This window comes from Ptiloglossa arizonensis, chromosome 10 (genome assembly GCF_051014685.1).
Source record: "Ptiloglossa arizonensis isolate GNS036 chromosome 10, iyPtiAriz1_principal, whole genome shotgun sequence".
In the NCBI taxonomy this organism is placed as follows: Eukaryota; Metazoa; Arthropoda; class Insecta; order Hymenoptera; family Colletidae; genus Ptiloglossa; species Ptiloglossa arizonensis.
The window spans coordinates 16,683,595-16,709,710 of NC_135057.1; the positions used below are offsets into that span (position 1 = coordinate 16,683,595).

Here is a 26,116-nt window from a genome sequence, read left to right on the forward strand (position 1 = left end):
ATCGAACGATCAACTTGTTAAACATTTTCTCTCATCGAGGTTAACTCGAGACAATGTATTCAAGACTTCTGCATATTCATAGAAGAAAGATTTTTCCTATTTAATACAAAATTTGTATCTATTTTAATTCATGAAAAGCATTAGAAAAAGTATACATGTAATTGATACGGGTATGTAAACAACACTTACGAATTGACGTTAAAGATGGCGTTGTAAGTTCCACTTTACCAACCGTAGGTGTACGAATTTAAAATTCAAATTTCTCAAATGCACTTTTATCGGTGCAACAATATATCTTATAATCATTGTGTATCTACAATGATTATCGTTACTGTGTTCATTACTGCACGTTTCATTGGTTAGAAATTCAATTCTAGCTCAATTTTATCTTTATGCATGACAACTGCAACATCCTTGCGGAGCAACCATAGGATGTTTCATCTTGCGACCACTAATTAGATTCATCGATAGGGCTATATAATTGATGGTTGCTGCTCCAAACGTATGAGACGAGAGGACAAGTTTGTAGAAATCGAAGACCTCTGTCAATGCTGTGGCAAACTATCGACTACACGTCGGGGAACGTAACTCAACAATCGTAATATGTTATCTACCGAGTTCATTGTTTCCGCTCTTTGTCTCAAGTTTTCTTCAAATTTATCGGTAACAATTATTGCCGGACAATCGTTATCTAAGAAAAAGTTTACGTTAATCGATCATCAAAATGATATCCGTGTAAAACGACATTTCGCAACACAATGGTAACAATCTTACCGACAATTGTTACGTTCTTTTTCAATCAGATTGCGATTTATACTAGTAGTATTTCAAATTTTTAATCCATTTCGCTATTTCATATTGAGCCAAGAAGGAAGTAAAACGTGTGCAAATTTCAATCTGTTTAACGATCAGAATGATTAAGTCAAATAATTATCATTGCGATTTCCAATCGTTTAAAAATTAAACGATATTAATAGTCGTTTTATCTCGCAACAGTGACATCAGTAGACGATAGCAAATTATATGTACAAGTACTGAGATAAAAAAAATGCTGAAAATTATTGCGAAACAATCGGAAATGGTTACAAGTCATTTAACAGAAAATTGGAATATAAAATTAGTGGTTTAAAAATGAAACGAATATTTTTCACGACTTTAAAGATATTTAAAATGGTTTCTCTATTAATTTGACGAGCATATAAATGTATTTAAAATTCGTGTATCGTTTTCCATTTAATTTATAAAAAAAGTAAAAGTTTGTATTTTTTGTACTTTTCAATATATAAACATTGTATTTCTAAGAAAATAATTAATCGTTGATGGTTGCTGAACTATGGACTATTCTCCGTCTTTCTTTTTCGCGCAATACTCTATGCGCTCACCCTCTCTCTTGGACGCACACTGCCTGGAGTAGCGCTTCGGTAGCTATAAAAGGGGCTGCCTTCGTTGTAATGCGCATTAACCGTTGCGTCGGTATAGTGAGTGGTTGGGATTACGCGTTATTTCTTAACCAACAAAAATAAAGTAAGGGTAGAAGAAGATAACTAACAAAGTGCGATTCTGCTTGTCGATCGGTGCGCTCCACGCTTATCCACGTGAAAACACGACGAATACGAGACGTACATAACCAAGAAAATTAGGAGAGCAAAAGAGACAGCGCCGCCGAGGTGCGTTCCATTCTGTGCGCCGTTGTGTAATCGTGTTTATTATTTCTGGCGGGAAAAGTGACAACTAGAGTTATCAGTGATCAAACTTGTACCGAATTAAAAACAATCGACGAAAAAGTACAAAGAAAGAGAGAGAAGGTCCGAGAGAAGCTACAGCTTGTCTTACTTCGCTGACATTTAAACGTCACTTTCCATTGTGTCCTTATTTCAATGGAATGAGATACCATCACGTTGGAGACAAATCGAACGACCGAAGAAAGAAGTCCCTCGGTGAAGAGCGAGAAAAGAAATAGGAAGAGACGCACGAACGAGATCTCGCGAGGGTAGAACGTGTAGCTTGACAATCGTCGTCGAGTATTTATCGTTGTAAGACTGATCACAGTGCTCTTGTCCCCGCATTGCGACGGCATGAAATAACAAGAGGCTTGATTTGATCGACAAAACCGGCGACAGTAGAGGCGGCGACCGCCTGATTCGTAGCGTCCGTACTCAGTCCTCAGTGTAGGCTAGTCGGTCGCTTGGTAGTCGTTGTCTCGACGATTTTTTACAACACTCCTTTGTTGTCTACCGATCTTTCTTCGAGTATTGACACTTTTACTCCTCGAAAAAACACTCGGTACGCGAAGTTATTCTCGAATCGTTTAACAGTGTATCCGGAGCACAGTTACATTTTCAAGATTGTATTTGTACAAGAAAGATAATCTTCATGTAAACAGCTACGCGCGAGGAAACGTACTGTCGATATAAGTTAAAAATTAACGGTAATTTGGTTCGATAAATCCTCATCGATATTGACAACGATAATCGAATCAGCGAAAGCGTGATCATCGAGGTAGACAAAGAAACCGGGAAAACGTACGATTGATTCGACAGATTTTAACCAACGAAGTGTTCGATACACAACGCACAAACATGGCGGCAAATATGAGCATACAGAATTGCACTGACTCTACAGGATTTCTCTATGAAATTGTTGCGGAAGACATATGGACACCTTGGGATGCCACAATGGAATATTTCCAGTATACTCCATGGCTGTTTTCCCTGATAGGCAGTACCATGATCGGACTAACTGGTATTTTCCCTCTTTTGGTCATCCCCATCGACGAAGGTGCCAATTTAAAGACAGGAGGTAAAACATTTGTTTAAAATTGGCACATCAGATTATTTAAATTCTTATTATTGTGTTGTTCTTCTTATCAGTTTAAACCTACTTTACGCAGCTTCGTGTAGTGTTTTGTGTTGCAAGGGATACTGATTATCTCGTGAAGGGAGGTTATGTGTACACTGTAACGCGCGCGCGGGAAGTAGTTCGTGATAGGTTAGTCCAAGGGATCTGTGCCAGAGAGACGATTTGTTACAAATAAATGTTATTTACAGTAGTGGCTATTCTTTTAGTGGAAATATTCGTTTAAGAGAAACAATAACAATTAATACAAAATTGAACTAACTTGAACTAACGAAATTAAAGAGACTATTTGGTAAATTCGTTCCATCTTTTGATCAATGTGTTTTACTGTACAGTCTCGTCTAAATTTGTATTATATTTCTTATTTAATTAGAATAATTATTTAAAATTAAGCTCTAAATATTTAACATTAATAAATGTTAATACAATTTTATAATGATCAGACTATTTCGGTTCTTCAATTCGATATCTTCGGAGGTTAGAATATTTTTACCCATTCTTTGAAATGGATATATTTACTCGAATAAGAAGAATTCCACGCAGAAATTGGACCGAAGCACCTGGTTACAAAAGTAAATATTTTCATGGAAATCAGTCATTACGTTTTCTAGGTACGAGGTCATGGATAACTAATATTTAGACGTTTTTGACTTTCAAATGATTGAAATTACAAAGTGTAAATTATTTTTTTGCTTCGGTAATTTTTAAATAGTTTGAGTTGTGTTCTTCGGAATCGCCTTTTTAACAGAATTATATAACATTTACATTAATTTTCTCGATGAAACATTGCGTCGATGAACGATTATAATGTTATCGTTCACCACAAATTCTTGACTTGTGCAATAGAATACGATCCTGTACCACGATTTCACTAGAAATCTGTGGTCAGTCGAATCGATCATTTTCTTAGAAAAAAACAAGCATTTTCTTATTTCGATGTTTTTACCGACATTTACGATATCTGCATTCGAAATTATAGCGAATAACAGTATACTGTAAACCATTAACTTTAATCGCAACAATTATTTTCTTTGTTTTTCATGTATGTTTGAACTCCTTTTATTTTACTTCTTCAGTTTGCCATAGAAAAAGATCTAGGGAGAGACTGTTAACAATTATCCCCTCGATTCAGGTTGCTTTGTCTTATGTTTTTTCGTTAGCATGAAAAACAACGAAGATACTAGGACTGTTCAAAATTTGACTCGGCTGTTGTAAGATTCGTTTCATCGAACCGAGTCGAGTTTACGATTATTCGAATAAAATATTCGATCGTACTAGATTTTTTCAAGTACTCGACAACTCTGATCGACGTATTGTTGTGTTGCTCCAAATCTGTGGATTACTCTACATATTTTTGACTTTCTTTTCAATTTTAGAAGTTTCTTCACAGTACGTTGTTACGCTTCTCGAAAAAAAAAAATCGATAATAGAAGATGAATCAAGATAAAAATAATGGTGTATTATTACGTCAGGTAGGATTCTCGGATGCTTAAAAGGGAACGCATTCGGCCACGTGGAATGGTTCTACTGCGCACATTGTTTGCCGCGTCGCTAGCTGCTGCTTCGTGCCAACGTCTTCTCTGTAAGAGTATTCTCGTCTTCTATCGGGAAATATTGCGAATCGAGCCAGGATATTGTATGTCGTTCAATTCACTTTCAACCGTTGTCATCATATTCCTGAAAGAAAAAGGTAAAATGTTAAAGACCTGTACCAAAATTTCTTCGAGTAAATTTTGTCCTAATTCTTAAACAGTACAAGGTGTCGTATAATCGAAAAAGCAATTGTAATTTGAAAGAAAGCGATTGGAAATTGCAACTTGTAATTGCTCGATAGGATTGCTTAAGGGGAATGTAGAGTACCTATAATCGGAGGAAAGTCAACTAACTATTCAAGAGCGCCGATCAGCACGGACTATCTGCACTCGTTTATTCACGAAACCTGCGGCACACGGCAATCCGCGTTAACACGCAACGTTGTTCTACGCCAATGCGAGCGGACAAGGTCGTGGAACTTGTTCTCTGTGGAATGCGTTGCAGCAATGGAATTTGCGGAAGAAAGAGGAAATGCAAATGTAATTACCTATGTATCGGGCTGAAATTGGGGTTAACGCGCGATAGAACATCTACAGGTTACATTGATTTAACGTTACAGTTTTAAGTAACAACTGTACGGTTTGGAAAGTCTCGATGAGTAATTTGTTTTGTGTGTTCTTCTCTTACGTGTCCTTTAATTTTGTTTTCGAGGTAACCTATTTCCGCTATCCGATGCCTACTTAGTGTCATCTTGTATATCATAACACTTGAACGGAAAAATCTGATTATTACGTTTAATTCGAAACTTTTCGATTTTAGTACCTTGCACGAAAAGTTGCCGGTGTACGAGTGAAACAACGTAGAGTTCACGCTCGTCGATACTGTGCCGTGAAATACGGAATACCGAAGGCTGTGGAACTTGTTGGACACAATGGAGAATACGAATGAAATGTCTAGCTTCTCAGTGGGGGGCATGTATACGTGTACGTACGTAACATGATTTTAAGCTATACGTGCGAATTCAAGGGCATCGTTGCATTGCACCTCGTCAGCAACTCGACAACTCGGCAGATGCATACGCTTGGAGTATAATTTTTACGCTTGCTTATTGGTGTTGGTTTATTAGACGGAAATCGCAACGTGAAACAATTTAATTTCGTTGATCGATCGAATAATTTGTCAGTGAGTAAGTTAAGGGGTATGAAAAATGTCACGTCGAAAAATGAAACAGCTTAGCTGTAGCCGATCGCAACGTCCGATTACACATGATGGTGAAATGGGAAAAACCCGATGAGAAAGAGTCCTAATCCAATACGCATATACAGTTTTCACTTTTCTCCTCTCTCGTTTCTATATCTTTTTCGCGGAAAATTCCGCACGATTCCACGGTTTCGCCACCTTGAATTTTCTTTTCAAGCGCGATCGATAACGCGGGCGAGGCCATTTAAATGGTAAATTGTATTCAAAGCGCGGGAACTGGATCCGATTTGAAACGCCTCCGCGTAGCGCGACTAATTCTCTAAATCGCGAGCAGCTTCCTTTTTCGTTTTTACCGTTTCCCTTGTTCATTTTTCGCCTCTTTTGCAAGTCAAACGAGGCGGCCTTTGCATCTATCGAGGCACACGAATCCTCCGTTCGCTCATTCTTCGGTGGCAGCAACGCCGAGTTTGGTCGTTGACCTTCTTCGAAAAGAGGATTCACGTTCATCCTTTTTCTTTCGCAATATTTCCCTCGCATCTAACGACGAACTTTGGCTCGAAAATATCCAAATCGCTCAAAGATGCGAATCTTATTCAAATATTATTCGAAACCAGATGTTTTTTAGTGTAGAAAAATGGGAAAGCACTCGAACATCGTAGGTAATCTTGCGACTTTTAAATACCCCGAACATTTAAAAATATTCGATTTATTATTCGTCGATTATTTAGTTCTCTTGAAACGAAAAAGCAGGTGAACGGTGCGCAACGCGATCCATCTGGAAAAATTCCAGAAGTGGTCGCAGGGGTGGTGGGTTAAATTACGATTCTGCTGGTCTATCGCTTCAGCGACTGTTCTAGAATGAATCCATTATCAAGTCCATTCTCCCGGCGTTCCGCCCACGAGCATCGTTGCGCGGAGATTCGTTCTGCATTTCTGTTTCGCTCAATTCGATCGCGTTACGTGTAAATACATTGGACTTCAACTTGCCACCGCCTTTGTAATTCGGCATCGCCAGCTGCATCGAAACATGCGTCCGAAACGGTTTCTCGGACTGCATTCGTACACGCCAACCGATCGATTTTTCTATTTTAGAACCGAACGTCGCGCAGTACCTTTTACAACTATTTAATTCTCGTGACCCGCGCGATGTCGGATAAAATTCTTTTTCACCCTGTAAACGTTCAATTTTCTTTTTCTTTTCCTTTTTCCAGGTCGAAGAGAATCCAACGGTGTATTGCATCAAATCTGTATTACTTAAGTATCGCGGCCGCTCAAGTTTTCACGATGACGAACGTAATTCTTCGTACTATTCGATATTATTACTAGGATCACTGGAATAGGACAGATTAGTTGGAAAGTACGCACAGTTGTTAAATCAACGAAAGAGCTGATAACGAATACTTTCGCGTGTTTGCATTGCAAGATAATTGCTTTCAATTAGAACAATAACGCGATGTTCGATCAAGTGGAGATTTATCACGCGCTGTCAGAAACAATCTACCTTGCAGTAGACAATGAAGTTTTGTTTATTCTAGTAATTTTCGTGAATAGCTGTAGATTATATAGCTTATACTTATGTCACACAAGTTGGGAATAATTTTATATAAAAATATTAGAAATTAATCGAACCAGCCAACAATGTTACGTAACTATCAGATACGACGTTTCTGATAAGAAGTAATGAAAAACAAACGAAACAATGGTATTGTATTAATCCATCTTGATAGGATATCAATTTTAACGATAACATTGTATCGTATTTTGTTTGTTCAATTAAACACTTCTTTTCTGCCTCATCATTCTGTTGTAATTTGATGCAAAGTTTTTTTCCAAATTGCACAATTATTGATATTTTAATGGTCGCGTTCGATCTGTTCTTAATAAATAGTCAAGATTTTAGGTGAATTAAACTCGTCAACCGACTATTCTTAATTACTGATTAATTTCGTGGCAAAAGATTGTTATTGTCGCCGATACTAAGAACTTTTTTGTAGATAGGACTTAGAAATGTCAAAGTTTAAGCAAACTATCGATCGACCATGTAAATTAATCTCTTATACGCTTTTGACGTCGAAGATAAACTGTTACAGTATATGATCAACCCTGCATCAACATATTGTCGCGTCTTGTAGAAAATAATCGAAGTAAATCGCAATGAAATGCAATTGTAATAGTAGGAAAATGTATTTCAATACAGTCTCGCTGTGGCTATTACCGGTTACAATTTTTGTTCCGATAATAAGCATTTCAAATTTACTGATTCGCTCGGTTCGTTCGACAGAGGCAGGAAGTAAATATTCACGACGCAAAATAATATTTTTATCTATGCAAAATCAACGTTAATGGCAGTACATTGTACATTCCATTCCAAGGTATCGTTTCTTGCAATAGTGTCACAATATTTCGTCATGAAAGAAATGGAAGAACAAAGCTTGATCTGTGCTTACGTAAAGCGTTGAAGGAATCGCGTATAGAGTAGGGATTGACTGCACGCGCTGATTACCGAGGTAACGGAGCATCGTGTTTGACATAGAAACAAAAATTCAGCTTCCAAAAGTATATAAAGACTCGCTGACTTATTATTGCCTAATGAAACTCGAGCCTGTTGCCGAAGATAACACAAATTTATCATTGGTCACGCGCTACGAGGGGCATTCGTTTCCTCGATGAAATTATTTAGAAACGTCGTTTCCTCGCGATGTATCTAATTGTGTTTCATCATAATGTATTACACGTACAGGGTGTCGCAAAACTTGACGATCGAACTTTGTCTACACGATGTACGAAAGAGCAGTATTTGAACATTCAAATGCTGCGTTGCTCTTTATAAATAGAAATAATTTATGGAAACCAAATAGTAGTTTTTTATTCCGAGGAAGATAGTCAGGAGTTGAATCGAAATTGCAATGTTTTCTTTTTTCCGGGTATACGAGATTCAAACGGCTGTCATTATTGCTACGATTAGTATTATGTAAATAATTTTTGCTCCGTGAGCAAGTCATCGTTAAAGAAATTCACGAGTTGCTTATTGTCCCGTAACCAGTCTTCTGTTTGCTGTTTCTCAATCCAAGTCATTAAACTTTATCCATCGAGTAGTCGAGATTTCTGCAACATCTTCGGGACAAGTTATTCTGAGCAGTGCGCTTTCTATTCGAATTTCGTAATTTCGCGAAATTTCTGACTTTTATCGTATTTAGAGATTAAACAACTAGAATTATCTTCTCTCTGCCTAATAATTAAATTGTACCTTTCGGTTCGAATTTCGCGAGAGAAACTCTTGTTAATTGAAATATTTAGAAACCATTACATTGTTAATACATTAAGTTGACGATTGTTGAATACAACGACGATGACAGTATCGTGAAAAAATATTCGCATAACTCAATAGTGGTCTGGTGTTTCGCGATTGTAAACGAAACAGGAAAATGGTTTTTCCGTTGCAGTGAATGTTTATCGCCGGATGTGTCATAGTTAATACCGTTACTAATAATCTATTGCCGCGTCTGTTTTCTCGATGCACAATGTTTGTAATCGAGAATACGTACAATATAGATAATTTAAAATTTGGTAGCTTCTATCGTAGATAAACTTTCGTCGGTGTAGTTCTAGTACTAACGAGTACGGGACGTGTGCACATGTAAAGATTAACCGGTTGCACGAGAATGTTACATTTATCGAACCGACATCGATGTGAGAGGTCGGTGCAGGGTTCGCGAAGGTGAAGAGAAAACTGCATCGAAGATGAAGTATCGTATAGTTCCATGGCGAACGATTAGAATTTAATCGTTGGATATTCGAGTCGAATGTATTTACAAGGATGGAAAATTTAAAGAAAAGTGATACCGTTTTTATTAATCTTTGGCGGACAGACGTTTCGCGATAACTCCATTTATTACTCTATCTATCGCCGGTATATAATAAATAACACCGCGGGTCTCGCGCGACATGTTTTCCAGTTCAAATATCAATACGACACTTAGAAATGAATTAAGTTCAAGAGTCGAAGATATTTGACATTCCAAATTGCTGAGTTCGAGAGACGTCTAGAATGTAAACAAGCAAGACGGTCGATCGTTGGAACATTTTTCCCCGTTTGCAGTAAGAATTTTAACAAACGGAAATATCTTAAGCGGCTCTGGCGAAGAACTCGCCGCGAGCGAATACTCCTATTTGTTTTAATCTTCCTGAGTATTTGCGCAGTAGTTTGCGATGATAAATCATTCAAGAACGAGGAAAATCCGAAGAATCAAGTTTCGTTTGTAAATATTATGCTCGCGAGAAGGGCGCATAACATCCCGTTATAACAAATTTCATCGACTCGAATAATTACCGTAATCGCAATTCTCTTCGACGATTATTGTTGGCGGCACAAGTAAACCAATTACGAGACCGTTGATCGACTCGGCTAACGATTTGTTGTCAATTATTGTACGTTGTCGTTTCAAAGTATACATCTATTTATCTCGAAACATTTTCTATTTTTAAGAGCAGATGTGGGCACTATTCGAATTAAATATTCCAAACGCGAAATAAATAATTATCCGATTTGGTGGCGCGCTACCCAGTCGAAAAACGACGCGAAACTTTTAGAGTGTAATCGATAGAACGGTAAAATTAGAATGTCTTTCTAGATCCCAGTCGTTGTTACTATAAAATAGGAACACTTGGATAAAATCTACACCGAGGACGGAATGTTCCACGCACTTATTAAGAGTGTCTACTTAATAATCTATTGTGCGAAAAGTGTTTCAAGGTCCGTCGAGCTGGCTACATTTCTTGTTCCGCACGCCATTTTCTATTCCAGTTTTCGGACAAACGTCTTTGTATCCTTCGCAAGACTTGCGAAAAGGGAGAATGGATTAACAATCGTGCGATTTGTAGTCTCGCAGATTCGCAACTAACAATTGTATTTGTTGGACACTTTTTGGTTGGAGATGTTACGTAATATTATCCAGTTCGATCTTCAGATTACGAATTACGAACCGAAAAATTTTCATTAGATTGATTTTGTTCGATTCAACAACGCGATTCGCTAAACGGATATCAATGTCTAATTGCTATTAGCTAGATGCGATCTAATCTCGGGGACGATAAAGAACGTTTCGATCAATTTTTACGATGATTTTCCGATCGAAAATTAATCGTATACGGTCCTATTAATACGTTCTAATTCTTAGAGTTACTTTGGTCGATACATCGCGTCGAAGAACTATCTATCGTCGAAAGGGAGGAAATATGATCTTTGAAGCGTAAGCTGCTCAATTGAAATACGACTCGAGTGTAGGGTGGAGATATCGGTTCGACTCGATCGTACTTTAACGTGGCTAGTGATCCTTGCATGCGAAGAATTCAACCGACAGTGAAATTGTTGGCGTCGCGGGACTCGACTTGGAGATTTATCATCATGCGGCACACGGAAGAAACCTATCATCCACGTCGATGTTTTTGATTGTCGAGAATATGTTCGTGCGTAGATTTGAGAACACGAATAAAAGTGGAAAAAATTCTACTCGCGTGGGCGAATAATGCGCATCTAGAGTACTGGATCGTCTCTTATACATGGTAGAGATTCGAACAATCGCTCGATACTTTCGAACTCGATAGGGGAATCTTTACAATTGTTCCATTTTGACGCAAAAACAATTTCATACTCGTTCACCGAACATTTCCTATTGTATATATTCCTTTAGCGTATACTAACCTTCTCGTTTACTTCGAATACAGCAAGATCACATCCGACTTCTTATATTTGTGCTAATTCATCGATCCCGTTTTATGGTCGAAGCAAATCCTGGTTACTTAAATTTCCGCATAGCTTGAAATAATTGATTTATGTTTCTGTTGCAGACAGCGCTGACACGTTAAAAGTACTGTTGAGCTTCGCAGTCGGTGGCCTTCTGGGCGATGTATTCCTGCACCTTTTACCGGAAGCATGGGAGAACAGCTTACTGAACAAAGGTACAAAAATACCACGAATCGGAGACCGCGATTCGCCGTTGGAGAAAAATTTAATCGAAGGGAATGGAAAGAGCAACTTCTTTAAGTAACTTGTCCTTGTTCGCGATTACGCAAAATGGTAACAGCATCCGAAGACTATAACTTCTTGCCCTATAATTTCAGAGTATTGGACAATATTTAATACTTTTTCAAAGTTTCTAGTCACGGTTCCAACGTGTGAGAAATTGAATGCCCGACCATGGCTAACACGGTTGCAAATTAAATCGTAATGCAAGGGGTTAAGGGAGCGACCTCAAACTCACGACCACTTGTCTATATATACCGCGCCGTTTAGAACACTCGGAAGCTTATAGTTAGTTTACTCGTCCATGACGAAACAATTGCGTAACTGATGTAAATAGTGTAACAAAGAAACGTGAATTACGACTCCGGAAACGAGAAGAGGGAAACCGTCTTCGGGGAAAAACCGCGGATCAAAGATGAGAGTTTCTTCCCCCAGAGAGTTGCACGGATCATCGATCGATCGGCGCAATGTCGGCGCAACGAGCACACGCGTTTTCCCTTCGGATCGTTTAATCGAGAGAGCATGCGCAATTCGCGCACGGAACGTCATGCGACAACTTTTTAATTACTTTGAACTCGACCGACCCTCGCTCGTCTTCTTGCAAGAATTTCCAGCGATATAACGCAACGCGTACATAGTCGAGTAACGATCGTAAATAAAAAATCTGTAGTCGGCTAGAATCTGGAAAATTAGATCACACGCCTATCAAGATCGCGAAGAATTTTTTCGAGGTAATAATCACTCCAATCGTTGGTAACCGTGCGTCCATCGACACGATCGAATTGCTTTTTAATCAAAGTTTACGTATCGAAATTGTCCACCGTTTAAGCCAGACGACAATTCATGGTATTGTACGTATAGATCTACGCTAAGCGAGATCTATATGACTTGAAGCGATCGTCTACCTCCGTCGTGGGCTTTGTGAGCGACTCGAACGACAGTCGCAAACCCCTATTGTGCTTCAGTTGCTGATTTCAATTGCCAGCTGTCTTCTCCTAAATTAAACGGACTCGTACCTAGTCCACCTACGATTTCCGAGTTACCTTCCAACGGTCGAATCGTCCGTTTTCTCGAGGGCAGTTGTTAGAGCGATTAAAACGGGGCAAAGAAAAAGGAGGTCGCTGGAAACGATCGTACAAATTTCAAGATACCTCCGAGGTAGTTTGAAAATACATGCGAAAGTAGCCAAAAGTATTCAGTAGCGATACTTGTTCGTTGTTCAAAATATAATGCACTCTTTAAAAAAAATTCTTCGCGGCAGCTTCTCGTGCAAGTAGCGTTTTCATGTGTTTTCAAATTATCGTGATTGTATTTGACGCTTTATAAAAGTCGATATTGCACGTGTCGCAAGGAAAATTATTTCAATGACGGAAAATTTTGTTTATTTCAGCTACGGATGATGATCACCCGTCGATGACTTGTAGTCTGTGGGTTCTCGGTGGTTTTTTAGTATTCGTCATAGTAGAGAAGCTCTTCAGTTTCGAGAGGGAATCCGAAACCGAAGAGGAGGAGTCTGTGATAGCGAGCAAGCAAGAAGACCGCGAAAGCTCGGATACCGAAGCGGAGGTAGAAATGGAAAATAACAATTGCATCACGTTAATTGGGGACAATCTGAAGAACGGGTTTTCGAAACGTTACGTCAACATGGATTTCTCCAAGGCGATCAATGATGTAATTTATATATTTCGGAACAAAACTATTGTCAAAATAATTCGACCGCGTGCAAACAACTTGTACAGTGAACTGTTCTTATAATTGCAGCCGTTTTTGGAGAAAAAGAACGAATACTCGCAGCTACCGAACGGTTACAAAGCCGCGAGCAGCAAGAACGATTCTGTCGGCAACGGTGTCAAGTCGGAGCTGATGTGCAAGAAATTCCCAAACACCCTGGAAGGTCTGTCGATTGACGAAACGAACAATTTCTTGAAGAATCGGACGAAAATCAACTGCTCCTTCGACAAATTGTCGAATGGATGTACCGACAAACAGAACCTTCTCGCGACAGACACTTTCAGCGACAAAAGGACTGCTTCGAAAGAAAAATCGAAACATATAACCGGCTATCTGAATCTGATAGCTAACATTATCGACAACTTCACTCACGGGTTGGCCGTGGGTGGTTCTTTCCTCGTGTCACTCCGTTTAGGAGCACTCACCACTTTCGCTATACTCATACACGAGATACCTCACGAAGTCGGAGATTTTGCTATTCTTCTACGCAGTGGATTTAACAGGTGGGACGCTGCGCGGGCGCAGCTCATCACTGCTAGCGGTGGCATTTTGGGAGCCATGTCCGCGGTGTGCTTCTCTGGTGGCAAAGTAGGTAGGTAGTACTCGTCGTCTCGTTTGTAGATCGTACAACGAATTACTAGTTCCGTCTATTGAATCGAGAGATCCAGAAGCTCGATCCTTTAACTGTTGCAGGCAATGTATCAATTTTCTGAAACGATTATTGTACGATTATGCGTAATAATTTTTTACCAGTGAATTTTTTTTTCAGGGGCTACGACAAGTTGGATATTACCATTCACAGCGGGTGGCTTTCTGCATATTAGTATGGTAACCATCTTACCCGAACTGATTAAAGAATCTAGTCCGAAAGAATCGTTGAAGCAAGTTGCTGCATTGCTCTTTGGCATCATCGTAATGGCGGTTTTAACGATTCTTTGCGACTAGCAGCAGCATCACTTCGTTTTGTAATGGCCGTCAACTACTGTGTTTTGCGCGTGCCGAGGGTAGTTCTTTGTTTTATATTAGCATCTCTTGGTGCGCGTCAAAATGGTAATTCGAGTTTGCCATAAAAAGGGAGATATTCCACGTAATAATTGTTACTCAATAGAGATGGTTCTACACATAGAGATAACGAGGAACGACGATTTAAAAAAAAAAAGCAGTAAAAAATGAAAAAGGAGTATTTGTACGAATTACTTTTATATTTTTCGATCGTTTATTGGGGGATCGTATTATTGGCAGTTCAGGATTATCGATTTATATTAATATTTTAAGAGATATTGTTAGAAACCTGGCGTAGTTTATACACTAATATACGTATGTTCCTCTGTAAAGTATAAATAAACAAATTTTTAGCGGGAAACATCATTCCGTTTCGAAAAGTATCTTAAATCTTTGTTGTCTAAAAGTTATACACGGGAAATCAGTATCAACGTATAACTTTCACTTTGTAAAATAAACCATCGTGTATGTATATAATGGCTATGCTTCCTTGTTTATTGTTTAAAAAACCGAAGATTAAAATTGAAGCGTAATTCCAAATACAAACATCGATTTATTCGATGTCCGGACTTCAGCATAAACAGATGTATAGTTTACGTTCTTACAGGTCACTGTAAATGACCCACCAAACTTGTCCATTTTATAAGTGGAACCAACAAAAAATGAACATCACTACGGATAAAAACTAAAATTTATACATCAGATTGTAAAAGAAATAATTGACGGAAATAATATTTAAAAGCTCAAAAATTGGTATGCAGATATAGACTTGTATTTAATCAAAGTTGAGAGAGTATGTAAAATTGAAGCATTTCAGAAAAGTTAGATGATCAGGAAATAGATGGGACATTGACGCGAAGGAGAGCTCATCTGTTTTCTCCATAGGCTCATGTATCTTTTAACGAGTGCATAAAAGTGATTTTATAAGTTGCACAAAAAAAACAAACTCAATCCTTGTACTTAATAGAAAACAAGGTATCCTACTATATAAAAAAAAAAAGTACACTTGGTACATGAGCGCTTTTGTCAATCACATGTAAATAGAAATCTTACACTTACAAAGCTGATTTAAGCAGCGCCTTGGCGAGTATATTTTCTATGAACTATGACTACACGAGCAAACTGTTCATATGTAATCATCGTAATTTGTAAATAAAGTATGTTATTCTGTAACAAATTGTTGGTATCCTGATACAACTTCTCTTTCCTACAGAACGACGAACGTGTGAACGGTAGAAAATAATTTATTAAACAATCACATCTCGAAACACAAGAAACGTAACAATTCTTTGCTATATATTTATGGACAGGTAACTTAAATCCCTTACACGCTATATGTACAGATATTACACAGTGACAGTTTAATTCACATACACTCGTTTTATAATACATTATACACGCATTCGTTAAGAAAATCGATTCATACTTTATGGTAACCTATTTACAAATGACTAATTGTAAGTACTATTTCTGTCAAAATTAACGATTACCTTTGCAGGATTTCATTACTCATCCAGTGAATAACAATATTCCTTATCAACTGTAGATTTGGTAGCAATTTTCATGGAATATCAACAATGGATATTCAATGTATCTGTGCAAGGAACTGTTCCATCCATTATGCACAAAACTTTGTACAATTATGACTTTGCAACATAAATTAAATCATTGTAGTTATTTCCTCGCGACTGTTTCACTCCACTTATACTTAATCTTTTTTATCCTACAGTTCATCGTGAAGAATTTCAACAACAATTGTTTGTAGCTTTTCAATCAATAGGATCAGATTTTTCAAAATATCGTTCTCATCTTGTTCGATAGTAGGATCCGAGTTTTGATAAAAGTTCAATAAATGCTGTATTATAGGAAGCAATGTATCTTTGTTCTTTTTAAACTCATGTTTGCAAACAGGAACAACAATGATCATACTTTCAGCAATGGTTTCTAGGAATTCATAATTTCCGATTCTAAATTGATTTCTAAGTTCATCCTTGAAACTATTTATCATCAAATTGCTTAAATGCTTACAGTAACCGTACGTTACTAACTTTTGTTCAATATCCACAGCTGCATATGCTTTTGTTTTCGTTTGTTCGGCATCTGTAACTTCTTGTAAATTATGTCTTTCTGTGATCAAATCACTAATTAGTTTCATGACTCTCATTTGCACTTGCAATTGATCATCGGCTAGAATCTTCCCAAATATTTCCAGACCACCGTGTTCGATCCAAACTTTTTGTGCTACTGGAAATTGTCTTATTAAGGCACTCAAAGCAAAGAGACACTTTGTTTTCACTTCCATTTTAGTATTTGTGGACAATATGTGCAAAAGTTTTTCAACAAAATCATTTTCCAATGCTTTCAGTTGGACTTTGGGATTAGACTGAACTGCTGTACCCAGAAGCCGTAACGCTTCAGCCTTTATTTCATTGTTTGTTCCATTGAGACAAGGAGATATGATTTTACTCATTCTGTTATTAAAAAAGTATGATGAAAATTAAATAAAAAAATGACTTTATTTTTTAAAAAGTCATTCTTATACATACCCTTGCATATCTGCAAATACTTTAGCATTATCAATATGATGAAGCAGGTATTCTAAATTATATAAAATATCTAAAACTTCTTCTACTTCCAAAACTGTAAAAGATCCCATAGTAACTGCATTTTTATGAGTTTGGAATTTTTGGAAATAATTACTTAGTAATTCCATATCTGTTGTAATATTTATTTCCAGCACCTTAAGCTCCTTCTTTAAAGTTTCATAGTCTCGAAACTTTTGTTTTATTTGTTGAGCATGCTCATCCTAAAAACATGAATGATAGAATAAGAACCTTTTTAACACGTTATGTATCCTGTAAAGGTGAAAAATGATTACATTTAATTCTGGCAACGTCTCTGCATCATCTTGTTTGATTTTCTTTAATCTGGCTTTTAATTCTTCTATCGGATAGTCGAACAAGTCAGACTTTTCTGCGGCTATTGAAGGTTCAGGCTCTTCGCTAACAGCTTTATCTGGATGTAACGTCAAAGAGTTTGAACGAGAATGATTCGAATTCTCCTTAGAATCTTTTTCTTCTGCATCTTCGTTGTCCATTAATTTAGCTTCTGTTACCCCAGTTTCAAAATTGTGTCGTATATGCAACCCCTCAGGTAAAGGTGTACCTGATAAAGAATTGTAGATAATGCTGATGTATCAAAAATAGAAGTTATATTTTTAGAAAATAGAAAACTAAATTATAAAATTATTCGCGTTATAGATGAATCTATTAGTACCTTTAAATAAAATTCTGCATACGTCACTGTTGTATATCATTCACGATACACCATGTTTTAATATATTTGACATATTTCAAAGAACGATAAATTAAAAATATTCACAACATTTTTTTTGTACAAACAGTCATCACGCGTTTAAACTACAATACAAAAATGGCAATCAGTTTTCTTAAAGAAACGCGCAACGTCAAATTTGACTGACGTGGTCTTAGGAACAGCACAATCAGTGCGCAAAAAAGTAGTCCCAAAAACGCATGTGTATACAAGATTAAATAAACGTTTACTCACCTTTTTTTACGGTTTGCCATTCACGGGTCGGTACAAATGTTGTTTCGTTTTTTTCATTATTGCCAAAAATTACCGGCAACAAATATAAACAAGTTAAAATAATTATATTAGCCCGCATTCTGACGAGTTCCTGTCGTTGACCGAGGGCTATAGCTTATCTTGAGAAATGCTGGTATATTTTTCTATGAAATCGTTCAAATTTCGTAATTAATTTATGTCAACCGTATCGAAGCAATTGCTCAATTTTTCTACAAAACTCTTTCATTGCGCTTTTGTTCAATTTAAGTATTATTCACGTGTTGCGTCCGATATTTATGCAGTCAATGTGTCGATGCTTGTTTCATGTTCTTACCACCAGGGCTTTTGCAGCCAATAGACTTTCAACGCAATGTTGTCAAGCTTCCTATTCAAATCGTGTTATTAATTATTAAATATTTGTGTAAATAATTACTAAATATCCGTATGTTTTGTGCAAAAAATATATCTAAATTTGTATACTTAAAACTTGTATAATGTATCTACCCTTATGAATATCTAACTTTTTCACCATTTTTCACTTTGTAAAAATATAAATCACGATTGTACGAGTCTATTATTTAATATTCCAAACAGAGGGGAGTAATTTTTTTGTTAAGTATTTTGTAATTACCGTCATTCCTTTAACAACTAATGGGATAAATTCCCTGCATTGATATTAAATCTTGCAATACCGATTAACGCATACATATTTACAGATACAATTATCCGTTTACAAGTAACTTAGATATTTAAATCTCAATTTTATTTTTTGATTCTTAAGATTATTGTTTAAAAGGAATTGCGAAGAAGTTTAAATTAAATGGTTTCATTTTTAATTTCATCCGTTTCTTTCATAACCGACATAATGCATGGGGGTAAGAACACCCCTCATAAAGCCCTCAGTGGTGATCCGTGATATTAAAGACGGCAACGTGGCTCACGATAGCCAAGAGTGTATCGACCAATCAAAGAAGAGAACGTATTCTAGGCGCGCAAGGCCGAGTACGTGAAACTCATTTGCTACGCGATCGTCTAGCACGTGCGACCACTGTTCTTCGCGCAGTGACCGTTGTGCGCGCGGCGTCTTTGGCTTCTCCACTTTCGTTCGGCACGCACACTCCAACGGGGTCCGTCTACACGTCCGCTAACGAGAATCCTTTAATATCAAGTCGATCGCCATGGCAGAGGAGTATCTCTACGGTAAATATCAGAAGTCGTGATATCGTGATTGTCGTGGCTACTTTATTTTGTGGCGCACGCGGATACTTTCGTCGTTGTTGGCCATTCGACGCGAGCGGTACTATGGTCGGGACGCCGGCTGGCTTTCGGCCATTGTGACGAGTCCCCATTGTTCCCTAAAGAGCTAACGAACTCGCGTTTTTTACCAAACTATGATGCAACGGCAAGCATTTATTATATTTTGTGTGCGTACTCTTGTGATTTGTGTGTTCAGGAATCACCCTCGTAGGACCTAATTCCAGCGAGGTATGGGATCCAGAGCACAAGAACGACGACGCAGACGGTACGAACCAACATTTCGGAGCCGATCAGAAGCTTATCATAAAAATGGTAAGTCGAAGATATCAAGGAGACATCTAATTGCTTTGTACTTTGTCGTTTTTTGATGCGCCGCACGCATCGGATTTCACGTAGTACATCGTTGCAAGCGACGGATTTTCGTTGACGCGCGATTTTGTCGGCAACGGTTTTCCCCATTCGATCCGTAATATAAATGTTCAGTTTAGTCGATTCTAGAATTCTCCGATTTTTATAAACAGCTAAGCGCACCTCTGTGTGTCATCATATTAACCGTGTAAGAGTATAGGACGAATATTTGGCGTCACTGGTAATCCCGATTTTTTCGAGCGCTTTCATCATTTCTTCTTACGTTTGCGCGCGAATTTTTAACCACTATACGAAAGTAATGAATTGGAGTTGTCGTAACCTCTGACTCTTTGGCTGTACGAGTTGATCTAACCCTATTTAGTCTCCGATTTTTCGAGAAACGACAACATGCAAATTCGTTGTGGTGTTGTTCTCTGGATACATTAATTACACCTTTATTAATTAACCATTTGTCTGTATTTAAGTATGAAAATGTCCGTTAATTTCATGTAAATTTTACAACGTTTTTAAACGTACGTGAATTGAGTGTATTTATCGAGACATTTTTTAAATGATTACTTTCGATAAGCGTTAACATTGATTATTTAAGATGTAGAAATTCACTTTTTTGAAGAATGAATAAACATTTTATACGAAAGTTTCATTTTTCAGTGTTAAATATATAATTAAACGTAAAGTTTGTTAATAAATTTAAGCAAAATAAAAAGTTAATTAATCTAATTAATATTTTATGTAAAGCAATACGTAAGTATAAAGGTACACTAGTTGCGAGCAATATTAATTTTCAGTTTCTACTTGTCAATTTTGTATAGGCACTTTTAGGTCCAGAGGCTAAATCTGGAGAGCTTAATGTACTACAGGTCGAAGCAATGGGACTAAAAGGACCGATTAAAACACCAATCGCTTTGCTGGAAATGGGAAAGACAGCACAGATTATTCTGGATCTCAGTTTTCCTGACCCTCCAGTTACGTTCACTTTGGTTAAAGGCAGTGGTCCAGTTCACATAGTAGGGCATAATCTTCTTGGTAAGAATTTGTTACACATTATCATTAACTCCTTGTCATTTAGCTGCATAGAAAATTGTGAATAATATTAATAATACCTTGTAGGATTTTATAACAATTATAGAGCACGTTTGAGTATTAATATTTTTAAAGAAATTGAGTACTTTGTTATATTGCAATTAAAGGTTATTTGGAGAAGGGCGATAAAAATAGCTGGACGCCTTTTAACAAAATTTAGGGCAAACACAATGTGGTGAACTTTGGTACAATTTTGAAATGCAATTATAAAAACATTTGATTAATAGGGCATGTATTTGAAAAGAATACATTTCATGTTCAAAGAAACTTTATATTTTCAATATGCCAGATTTGTTATATTTGAAGTATTCAATTCTCTTTCATTAAATACATTTTCATGTTTGCATGATTTCATATTAATGCATTTTAAAGATTAAAATTGTCATCGCTAGGTAAATATTCATTGGGATAACTTTTCTTTTTATAAATGTTTAAAAATAACTATTATATTATATTTTCTCAAGAGAGTTGGGAATACTTTTAAACTAAACCGAAGTAATTTTATATTAACTTTAATATTTTAGGCACACACATGGAAGAGTTTGACGATATGGATGATGAAATGGAGGAAGAGAACATCGATGACGACGATGATGATAAGGTATAAGCTACTTAATATTTACTTGAAATAAATTGAACAGTTGCATGCAGTTTTGTACATGTACATATTAAAAGTTCTTCAAAAGCTCACCACTAAGGAAAAGATTGTATTTTTCACTGACATTCTGAATAAGCTGTATGAAAAATCATAAGACTTGAAACAAAAGACGCGCAGAATATTTTCGACGAAAATAAACTCCAGGCATATATATATACACATATATATGTACGAATGAATTCACTTTAAATTAACAATTCTTATTGTACTTTTATTATGTATGTTGTCAGAAGCAATAGCATTACATTTTCTATATACTAGGAATACGAATTTCAGGCACTGCAAAAGAAACGAAAGCATTCTGCAGAGGGTAAAAAAAATGGCACGAAGCGTGCCAGGATGGATGAAGCTGTAGACAAATAGAATGTTAATATTAAAGCACCGCTATTCAAACATCCTCCAAAAAACGACTTTTACTGAGAATATTTTAAATTCGCGTGACTTTAATATGATTCGGGGGAGGGGAGGGCTCTGAAGATTGTCTAAGGAATAAATGAAAGTCGTGGATATACTTTCTGCGTTTGTGTTCTCATTCCATGTGTCTGTTTTATTTTTTTTTTTTGCATAATAAATCATCCCATTTTGAAACAATTGCTTTTATTCTTTATTCATCTTGTTTCCTCTTTTTCCATTTTTATGTTCGAACAGTACTTTCAAGATTACAGAAAAAGGAGTTACATTAGAATGTCAGTAATACAATCTTTTATCATAAGAAAAACAGTCCGCGCATTTCAATTTACATTTATTAAATGATATATTATACAAATTATTCAGTTTCTACATAGTTAAATTCTATTTATTTCAATATGTTAGGAGCCAGAAGACGAGGAAGACGATGAAGATGAACCCAAGAAGAAGAATGCCAAATTAACAACTGCAGCCAAATACAAAAATCAAGCTAATAAGAACAAGAAAAAATAAGCACGAGCCTTAATACTATGGAAACACAAAAACTTTTAAGTTAGGCTAATAAGCGTAAGTCCATCATTATCATCCGCATTTATGCGAATTTAGTATCGTTTCATCAGATTATCAGACGACATACGTTGCCTTCCACGTTTCTACGACACAACTGGACCAATGAAGTACTCTCTAAGATGTTAATTTGATTTAGTTTGAATGAAATATGAGATTTTATCGATCCAAGGACAGTAGTAACCAACTGACGTAATGTTTAACGTAAAACTGAAACGAGAGTTGTGGTCGACTTCAAGTGTATTTGCAAGGTCTATTTAGTCGTACATTTCTCGAAATGCCTTAGAGGAATGACCCTTAATGCGTATTAGATAAACTCTATGAGATATTAAAAATGTGAATCGAAAATTATTTTTTTGACAAAATTTTATGGAGTTGAAAGTTCAGAGGGCATTCTTCTGAGAGCCAATCGTATGCAAAAACTTGTTTTATTTCGTTACAATTAAATCGATAGAAGATTATGATTAGAATGAACGATAAATTGGTGAGATAACGCGAGAACGCTGTTTTTAAATGTGAAAAATCGTTTGGACCAGTTGTTGTCAGTAAAATTAGTGGAAAGCGCGGACGGACCTACAGTGAGATGTATTCGTATTGTTTCCTTTTTGTCTTCTCCGATGCCGTGTTCACACATCGACACTTCCAGTGATATACGAAGGTACACTATTCTAACGTAGCTATGTAAACGCGATTCAAAAAACGAATTACTATGCTCTTTAAACAAAATAATTGCGAAGATAACGTTCCAGTGTAATTTATTATTTTCGTGTGTACAAGATGGGGAAAGGGTAATAGTCACAGAAACCCTTATACCAGAATGTTATTAATGACTGTAAAGAGGGGGGGAAATGATAAGATCAGAATTTAAAAAAAACATATTTACGCGTCATCTCGACATTCATTCCATTTGATGAAAGATTACAGAAGAGGGGGTTGCAGGTGTACTACACAATGTGATGCTCTTACATCAGTGTTATATGCGATAAAAGCATATGTAAAGCGTGTATAAAACGCGCTCATGCGATTGATAAGTAGTCTGTACACCTATTTTGTACATATACGATACAATAAAAAATTTCACAACTTTTAATCAGTATCGCACGACGTAATGTTCATTCGAATATCCTGCCCTCATTTCGAAGTATCTACCATGTGATTTTATGAAATTGAAGATGATATTTAAAAAGTTTTCATAGGTTAAGGAATATCGTGACATCTAGACGTTTGTCATTTGTCGATGTAATTGGGCACGTCTAATAATTTAATGAAAATGATTTTTCGTCATTATGTGATCGAAAGAAATTGTTCGTTTATACGGTCCTCGAGGAAATAACTAAAAACATGTTGATGACTTTAACTGCGTGAAAAAGTATACATATCCTGTATTCTATAATAAGACCTCTGAAACTATCTACGAATAAATCCAACCTAAAAAATTTCTAAATTAGTTTGATATTTGAATTTTACCGGTAAATTAAGGTAAGTCGTTCGTTATTACCAGAACGTTATTACGTAATACCGTATTTTGGAAAATTTTATAATTAATCTTCAGACTCCTCGTCGCTAGAACGTAATATTCGCTATTATGATATGCAGAATATTAGTTCAAGAAACAGCTCGAATAAAAGTATAGATGCGAAAGGTTTTTGTACAAATACACAATGCCAAATTGTCAACAAAGAACTATTGGACTTACGAGAGCAGGTACGACTAATCCGAGTTATCATCTACCAATAATTAACTAATCGAAATTAACGTATACTTGAAAGGTGACAAACTTGAAAGAAACAGCAGTGTCTTTAGAGAACACCATACAAATAAAAGACGCGCAATTGCAGAATATGCAACGAGATAACGAAAGATTATCAACGGAACTGAAGAAACAACAAAGATGTATCAGAAACGTCAAACGTAAGGCTTACGAATCTTTCTTAAAGTTTATTGTAACCCTTAAACGTACCAAATTAATTTCAGAGCAGTTGGACGACGAAAGGTTTTTCTACGAAAGAGAAAAGGATTATTTCAACGAGGAATTACAGCGGCAGAAAATAAAATGTATCAACGGAGCGTCCAGATTGCATCAACAACACAAGGAACTCGAAGAAGCACGGGCTTCCTTGGAAGAAAAGAATAGGTTGCTTCGAGAAGAATTAAACGAAAAAGCTGAGACTACGTACAATTTGTGCATAAAGTTTCTACGAATGAAGTATGCGAAAGATTCTTTGAGGCAGAAATTGGATCAATTGTTAAACGAGCATCTGCAAGTAATGGCCGACATGATGGAAAAGTTGGACGAGGGCAGAGGAGAACTTAATATCATCGTATCGGAGAAATTTCAAGAGCCCCTGCCTTTGAGCAAAGCAAAATTCTTACGGGTGAATCCTGTTCGACGATATAAGCACTTTCGATTATCGATAGATTTTGTAACCATTCTATTCCTTGTAAAATAAATAATTGTTCGTTACGTCGATCATTAGGTGGTGCAGAGAAACGCCCGATTGGTTCACGAGAACGCGATACTAAAAGTACAAATACAACATCTCACTTTAAATATAGAAAAACTGAAGAGCTACACTCAGAAGCCAAAATTAATTAACGTAGATGCTAAAATCATCACCAAATTGGCCGAACAAAGTGGAAAAAAGTGTAGCAAGGAATCTACGAAATGGTTATCGTTTCAGTAAGAAAATGATCCATTTCCAATTTAGTACGTTTTCGAAATTACAGTAAGAATCGATCGATAATTCTTTTATCGTTTATCAGATTGAACGTAGACGAGACTGAAAAGACTGCGTCGTTTAGCAAACCTTTGAATAATCAGAATTCTGTCGATTATTCCGGAGATGCAAAATTAATATCGAAAATTCGATCAAACCACTCGAGAAAGTATGCAAATACTGTAGTACGAGAAATTCAAACCGAAGAACTGGGAGAATTCCAGACAGAACGTGCATACAGCGCTCCAGAAATCGTACGGACGGAAGTCCAACAAAGTTGCTCCACAATTGTTCGAACAGATTCTTTAATCGACTCTCGCGATGCCTCTACAAACACGTAACGGACAAATTTATTTAAAAGGTTTTTGTACAAATGTAAATGTTGTGCATATTTTTTATACTTACTATTTTTGTTAAAAAAAAATGTACCGTCTGTAGAGTATAGAACCTGATGTATCGACTGTACATTACGCGCTACAAAAGTAAACCGTTTATAGTGTGTTGGGCTAGAGGGCGTATTGGGTATGAAATACGAAGTTTACGGTGTGAATTAGTTGGATGTAATTTCTTTGCAAAAGTGTATGCGATAATGCCGAACAGAAATACTGGAAGAAGAGGGCATCGGGAAGTTTACGCGTAGTGCTGTGTAGCTTGAAACATTATTTAAAATAAGTTTCTTCTTTTTTTTTTTTTTTAATAATTGGAATCGTCGTTGCGTTGCTGCTACCAAATGCCGCTTGCCAAGTCCCTTGTAGAACACAATCAACGCGAATCGACGCATATTGTAGCATACTATTCCACGTAATCGTTGGTAAGATCGTCTTCTGTAACGAGAACTAGTTTCAATAATCATGTTATTACCGAACCTCACATATCCATAATATAATATTAGAATCCTTAATCGAAACAAGGACGAGCATTGCTTAGGATTTATTAGACACGACAGTAGAGAATTTATTTCGAAATAATATCATTAGATTAGAATCATCAAGGATCGTTGCGAGGAAATTTACAATATTTTAACAGAGTGCAGGAAGAATCGAGACACCCTTTCTATCTCGCGATCTATACAATTTACTTTTATTTAACCGAGAAATATTAGAAGTTTAGGTTATTTTTCGAAAGAAT

The 26,116-nt window shown here is 36.6% G+C and overlaps 4 protein-coding genes across 12 annotated transcripts; 3 read left to right on the plus strand and 1 right to left on the minus strand.

Moving 5' to 3' along the window:
• Window positions 1–1,466: 1,466 nt before the first annotated feature.
• On the plus strand, window positions 1,467–14,825 carry Zip99c (Zinc transporter Zip99C). Of its 7 annotated transcripts, none has more exons than XM_076321880.1 (7): window positions 4,407–4,546; window positions 4,691–4,928; window positions 5,209–5,376; window positions 11,437–11,547; window positions 13,002–13,282; window positions 13,373–13,934; window positions 14,112–14,825. In XM_076321880.1, exons 3-7 carry the CDS (start codon window positions 5,334–5,336, stop codon window positions 14,285–14,287), a joined length of 1,173 nt encoding a protein of 390 aa, XP_076177995.1. In that variant the 5' UTR covers window positions 4,407–4,546; window positions 4,691–4,928; window positions 5,209–5,333; the 3' UTR covers window positions 14,288–14,825. The 7 variants fall into 7 exon arrangements, with proteins under 7 accessions (XP_076177988.1, XP_076177990.1, XP_076177991.1 ...); XM_076321879.1 differs by having other exon boundaries at window positions 5,209–5,372; XM_076321875.1 differs by lacking the exons at window positions 4,691–4,928; window positions 5,209–5,376 and adding an exon at window positions 2,661–2,799 and having other exon boundaries at window positions 4,329–4,546.
• Window positions 14,826–15,570: 745 nt separating this feature from the next.
• On the minus strand, window positions 15,571–18,270 carry Sil1 (Sil1 nucleotide exchange factor). Of its 2 annotated transcripts, none has more exons than XM_076321871.1 (4): window positions 17,912–18,270; window positions 17,223–17,509; window positions 16,891–17,150; window positions 15,571–16,815 (listed from the first exon to the last, which is right to left on the minus strand). In XM_076321871.1, exons 1-4 carry the CDS (start codon window positions 18,027–18,029, stop codon window positions 16,068–16,070), a joined length of 1,413 nt encoding a protein of 470 aa, XP_076177986.1. In that variant the 5' UTR covers window positions 18,030–18,270; the 3' UTR covers window positions 15,571–16,067. The 2 variants fall into 2 exon arrangements, with proteins under 2 accessions (XP_076177986.1, XP_076177987.1); XM_076321872.1 differs by lacking the exon at window positions 17,912–18,270 and adding an exon at window positions 17,621–17,818.
• Window positions 18,271–18,937: 667 nt separating this feature from the next.
• Window positions 18,938–23,367, plus strand: LOC143151862 (nucleoplasmin-like protein). 2 transcript variants are annotated; one of them, XM_076321323.1, is made up of 5 exons: window positions 18,938–19,129; window positions 19,383–19,498; window positions 20,368–20,581; window positions 21,163–21,239; window positions 21,573–21,962. In XM_076321323.1, the coding sequence occupies exons 1-5, from the start codon at window positions 19,108–19,110 to the stop codon at window positions 21,657–21,659; spliced, it is 516 nt and encodes a 171-aa protein (XP_076177438.1). In that variant the 5' UTR covers window positions 18,938–19,107; the 3' UTR covers window positions 21,660–21,962. The 2 variants fall into 2 exon arrangements, with proteins under 2 accessions (XP_076177438.1, XP_076177437.1); XM_076321322.1 differs by lacking the exon at window positions 21,573–21,962 and adding an exon at window positions 22,110–23,367 and having other exon boundaries at window positions 18,940–19,129.
• A 137-nt stretch (window positions 23,368–23,504) lies between these two features.
• LOC143151864 (uncharacterized) lies at window positions 23,505–25,858 on the plus strand. Its single transcript, XM_076321324.1, has 6 exons — window positions 23,505–23,750; window positions 23,824–23,975; window positions 24,041–24,182; window positions 24,246–24,646; window positions 24,749–24,951; window positions 25,035–25,858. The coding sequence occupies exons 2-6, from the start codon at window positions 23,862–23,864 to the stop codon at window positions 25,327–25,329; spliced, it is 1,155 nt and encodes a 384-aa protein (XP_076177439.1). The 5' UTR covers window positions 23,505–23,750; window positions 23,824–23,861; the 3' UTR covers window positions 25,330–25,858.
• Window positions 25,859–26,116: the final 258 nt, after the last annotated feature.